The sequence below is a fragment of the Mercenaria mercenaria genome, chromosome 1, assembly GCF_021730395.1.
Source record: "Mercenaria mercenaria strain notata chromosome 1, MADL_Memer_1, whole genome shotgun sequence".
NCBI lineage: Eukaryota > Metazoa > Mollusca > Bivalvia > Venerida > Veneridae > Mercenaria > Mercenaria mercenaria.
In genome coordinates this window covers 79,181,519-79,187,581 of record NC_069361.1, presented here as the reverse complement: position 1 = coordinate 79,187,581, position 6,063 = coordinate 79,181,519, and the positions used below count along the sequence as shown (strand labels likewise).

Here is a 6,063-nt window from a genome sequence, read left to right as displayed (position 1 = left end):
CAATGTTTTTTGTGTGTGTCTGTCATTCACACGCACGCACACACGCGAGCACGCACGTACGCGCACACACACGCAAATACATGCACGCTGTAGGGCTTAGCTTAGTGAGGCTTCGTTCTTGGAATGCTGCCATTCCTTTGTTATCGTTATCCTTGTTTTTAAACTCAGGCGGTGACTAAAACTGCTAAAATATTTCCACACTATCAAGCCAACAACAACGTGATTTCCATATATAAATTAGCATGTTTGTACAATTTCTTAGTTCCATTTCAAAGGTAAAAGTGTATGCAACGTAGAAAAATATGTAAGATTAATACAAAAAGGTTTAAGAAAAACTAAAATGTCTGAAATAAACGATACAGATTTTACAGTTGATTCTTACACTGAATACAACAATGTAGAAGAATACAAGTTACCTGAAACTGTTACTTACATTCTACTTGTCCTTCATACAATATCTTCTGGTATAAGTTTGAGTGGAAACGTAACGATTATCATTCAAAATGCGATGACAAAAAGGATAAAGTCACCTGTCAACTACTATTTGACCTCTATGGCATTCAGCGGCATTCTTCTGGTAGTCTTCTGTGTACCATTCACAGTAATGATGAACTTAGTCAATTACACTTGGATATTTGGACGTTTCGTCTGCTCTACACTGAGCTACGCACAAACTGCCAGCGTCATACAATGTTCGTTTACTCTAATGGCATCGTCAGTTAACAGGCATCTTGCGATATGTCGCCCTTTCCGCCCGAAACAATCAGCCAGAACAGTTAACGGTATCATTCTGGGAATCTGGATTGCGTCGTTTGCTATTCCGGCACCAATTGCCTATTTTTCTACAATCGTGGCCTACAATGATACGAAATTCTGTGTCGAAGTATGGCCAACAAACACCTATCGTCAGTCATACAGTTCAGTCATTATGATACTGACATATGGCATTCCTCTCCTTGTACTGATGGTAACATACGGACACATTACCGTTATACTCAGCAAAAGACCGCCTGGCGAGGAGTGTGAAGAGATGGTTGCACGGCGATGTTCCGCCAGGAACAAGGTATGATTCAATCCTATTTACTTAATTGTTTATTTTTTATTTTATTTATTTCTGTTTTGCTTTTTGGTGGGTTTAGAGTCACGCCGACAAAATGCAGGTCATGTGGCGAATTTTCCAGCTTTTTGGTTGTGGAGGAAATTCGAGCATTGTTTAAGCATGGGTGGGCACATTGGTGGAACCACCGATTTTCTGTAAGGTTTCAAAGTCAACCTCCTTGGCCACTCGACCATGGAGGCCCCTCATTTCTTAATGAAATCAGCTGTTTTCATATATTTTTGTACAGAATGTTTATTGTTGATTTCACACCTTGTTATTCCTAACATCAAAGTTATGGTATAGTAATGTATAAATGTTACTTGCAATTATAGAGGTTAGCACAGTGTAACAGTCCTGAAATGTTTTAAAGTGTTTTTCATATTTGTATATACAATGTATGTGTTACATATACTCGTGTATATAACGCAGCATTGAAACAAATTTCATTGGATAGGTGTATTTGTTGTGGAATTTGCACGCTCGTATATACCGTTAATAGTGATTTGTCTTCAAAAATTAAAACAAATCCTTCTCTATAGGCAAACATACAGGCAGACAAGCATAGAGAGAGAGAGAGAGAGAGAGAGAGAGAGAGAGAGAGAGAGAGAGAGAGAGGTGGGGGGGTGAGAGGGAGAGAGAGAGAGAGCAGAAAATGTTCTCTTTCCATTGAAGATTTGACACATTACTTGATAAACTATTTTGTCGATATTAAACATAACAACGAAAGCATTAATTACGTGAAGTTAAAATAAGATAACTTTAAAGTAAGTATAGGTTATAGATCATTTATTGACTTTCTAATGCAATTAAGTTTGCCAAAACGGAGCGCAGCGTAGCGAAGGTAAAACTTAATGCATTAGAATGTCAATAAGTGGATCTATAACCGATTTATAGTTAAAACGCCTCTTTTCGTCAATCAGCGACATCTCCGTCTCACATAGGGAACCCTTCTTTGAAATAACCTTAAATCAGTAGAAGATATTCTTTTAAATTTGCACATTTGTACATGTGACTTTTTACAGTATCTTATTTAAAAGTCGGTTTCTGTTTTAAAGGTGACTTTGTGAAAAAAGTTTAAGATTTTAATTTGAATTTCCCTGGGAGGTGTGGCCAACATTGTATGTACACAAAATCATGCGGATGACGTAGATCTAATAATAAATACAGCAGACGACTCACTTATCGGGAAGTTTGTAGAACACAATGATTCTTATTCAATGAAAATATAACATGCAGGTTTAACTCTATGCACTATGGTTTATTTTAGACCAGTAGAGGTTAATTGACCTCCAATTTACATTTGAATTTAATGAACAATAGGAAAATTTGGATATATATAAATAGTAACAATTTGTACACTTCCAGGTCAATGCTGTATTTAAATCGTGGAGTTAATACAAAGAGTGAAAGGCGCAGAAAGGTTAAACATAAAGATAAAAGAAGAAGAAAAAATAACACAATTTGTTATTTATATTGATGTAGACATATTAATTCTTGAATGCAGTCCCTGTTTTGGCAGTTGCTCCGCCTCCCTGAATGTGGGAAATCCATAGTAGGCGGAATAATGAATGCTCATTAATTTTGTACCACTTCATGATTAAGTGGAACATTTTTTACAGTTATGAAATAATATGAAAATAAGTTGGTTACATTTTTGAAAATCCCTGACCGACCTGTCATTGGATAAAAAATATGTTTGAACTATAAAGTCACATAATGAGTGCAACTTGGTGATGGCAACTACTTTGTAACTGTTACGGCTCCAATTGTTATGTTTGTTACTTTTTGTTAAGATTGAATAATTATCAAACATTGTGTCCAATTTTTATTGAAATATGTCAGTATATGGCAGAGATCATTTGCTTTAAAAAAGTGAGAATATTGGAAAATAATTCTAATATTATATGCAAATATTACATGTCATGAATATCATATCATAATTAATTTAGATTAGCGTCATTTTTCGTGATGTTTGTTATATTGTTTACTCTAGTTGCTGACATACCTAATTTAATTATAGAGGTCTGAATAAGAGCTATTGTTTTATTTTAACTTTACAGAACATCAAAGTGTTCCTGTTAGCTTTCGGTGCATATTGCGTTTGCTGGCTTCCGATTCACGTGATTACAATCGTCGGTGACGTCAATCCAAGCATATATGACCTCAAGAGCGTACACGTGCTGTGGTTATTTGCACACTGGATGGCCATGAGTAATTCAGCAGTAACAGCGATGATTACAATTTTCTTAAAATCAATGTTTTCCTCGTGCCTGTCGAAAGTGTTCCGTAAGAGGACGGAAAGCGACGTGTCCCATACAAGAGCGGAACTTTCGGCACGGAGAATGACACACGAAACAATACTGTGACACACATGTCATACTTGTGCTGCCTTTCCTCAGGCTGAAGTATGGAGTTCCGGAAGCTGTAGTCACAAAGTACATTGTAGACATTGTAACTAAAAAATTAAAACCGGAATTTTTAACATTTTGACTCCAAATATATATTGCTAAGTGCATCAGATAATATTTATACAATAGTAAAATGCTGTGTGTTATTTTTTAAAAGAGATATTTACTCCAAAAAATTTAGTCCCCATAGCATTTTTGGAAATAGGATAGACAACTCCTGAATGACTATCTCATCAAATTTGCTGATATAAAAATAAACTTAGGTATTTTCCCGGGATACCCTCATTAAAGTCTGTTTCTTCATTTCATTCAGACATGGAATGTAAACAAATACAGGAACAACATAACAGTACAAGGACATCAAACAACCATTTTTATTTTCCTTCAGGACAGGTACACATGTTAGGTCATACTTGTAGTTAATAAACCAAAATGTAAAACAATTAATTAGCTCATCAAAGAAATGAAGACTAATAACTTCACAATATTTTATTACCTCCCTTCATTACATTTATCATCTACATTCTACATATTTTTTATGGAATTACCTCCCTTTATCTCAAATAAGCTTTCTTATATTGCAATTTAATCAGTCAGTATTTTTACCTTAATTTTCAGACAAATAAATTTATATTTTTTTAATCCATGGTAAGATGAAAAGCATAAATTATATTAAAGAATACCATAAAAGCATTTATCACACATGAATGCAAGGTATACAAAACAAATAATTTTGAGCCTTGTTGCCAATGACAATGTTGAAAAATATTAAAGCTCAGATGGCATAACAGTGAGATAAAATCTTTTTAAGTTAAGTTAATAATTCCATATTAACTTATGACTACAAAAATTTAAAGTATGTTGTTATTCCCATTTCAGTCCAACATATCTAAAGAAGTAAATACTACAAAGACTGTATATCAAATTTTTGAAAATAAAATTCCACCAACATATTTTGTTCTTATTTCTTTTATCTTGATTATGTTGTGTACTTATCTGGAATGATGAGATATTTTGAAATGTATATTTCTTTATTCTCCTGGATGGAAAAAAAATATATATAAACAAAACAACCATTTATACCAACCAAATTGTAAAATACTTAAGTTTCTTTGATGTTAGTAATTATATGTTGAGACATGAAAACAACATAAAATATCAACATAAAATATAACTAAAAATTGTGGAACATCATATGCAGATTAGATTGGACTGTATTCTACAAATATTTATATGAAAATATGTGACAACTCTGGCTACATAGAATATTAGTTAACTTATGGTAAAATGTTGAACTGCTTTAACATTAATCTACAAGTGATGAATGAGTTCATCTTACCATACTTTGACATTTAATGTATTATTAAGAAAACTATAACTATAAGAAATGACACACAGACAGTATAAGTTGCTGAATGACTGGGTCAGTCTCCACCACAAATACTATGAAACTTAAAAGTCCAATTAAAATGTGTTTCTTTAAATTAAGATTGATCACATTTTAACACTTCTATGACTGCAATTGTTAAATGCTTGCTTCTTACATGCATGCAATAATGGAAATAAAAAATGATTTAACAATATATGTATACAGTCTTGTCATGAACACATTCTGTACAGATGATAATACATAGAAAAGTCAACATATTTATTATATGGGTCCATCTCAGTTTACAGCTGGTGCATGGCAGTCTTGCACTTGAATATACATCTTGCAGCACAGTTGGGGTAAATTCCATTTCACATGACAACACACTTGTAGCACTTCTGGAAATACAAATGTAAAACTTTATTACATAAAGAGAATAAGACATGATAGTTTTTAAAACAATTAAAACATCATTTTAGACATTTGCAGATATTCTAATCTTAGAAATATATTATCAAGCAGCAAGTCGATAACTCTACAAATTGACATTTTGTCTAATTTCAACTTGTCTAAGGAATTACCTGTTTTAAGCAGCAAGATTGTGTTGCTACTTGGCTTGCTGCTTTATTTAAATTTTACAAATCCTTAGATCCACTAAATGACAAGTTATTTAATAGGACTGTCTGAAAAGATTGCATATTTTATTAACATTCAATGTACATATTAAATAAAATGGTGAAAAAAATAAACAGATAAATCTGATGATGTTCACCTATGATCTCACCTAAAAGCTCCAACAACAACCTACAACCTCTGATTAGTATATGATGTAATAATGATAAACTACCTAAAGTGTTTTTATATAGCATGCAAAAACAATGAACTTGAGAACTGCCAAAACTTCACCTTATGAGTAATATATGTTCACTTTTCCCCTTGTTGAAAGTGTTGTTTTTCTTAAAGCATTTGAAATCATAGATATTATAAGTACAATGCAACCTCTGTAGAGCAATACCCTGTGTGATATACAAATATTTTAGTTATTTTGAGGTTGTTGTTCTGGAGAAGTAAATTTGATAGTTATATTTCAGCTTAGGGAAATTCTCATGATGTTGTTATAGAGAGGTTTTTGCTTCAGAGTGAGCTCCTCTGGAGAGGTTGTACTGTGAAAATTGCTTCAAACTTCA

General features: G+C 33.0%; 1 protein-coding gene across 1 annotated transcript; it reads left to right on the top strand.

Annotated features, from left to right (window-relative positions):
* The first annotated feature begins 340 nt into the window (after positions 1 to 340).
* On the top strand, positions 341 to 3,465 carry LOC123564926 (RYamide receptor-like). The gene is made up of 2 exons (XM_053520300.1): positions 341 to 1,063; positions 3,160 to 3,465. Exons 1-2 carry the CDS (start codon positions 341 to 343, stop codon positions 3,463 to 3,465), a joined length of 1,029 nt encoding a protein of 342 aa, XP_053376275.1.
* The last annotated feature ends 2,598 nt before the right edge of the window (positions 3,466 to 6,063 follow it).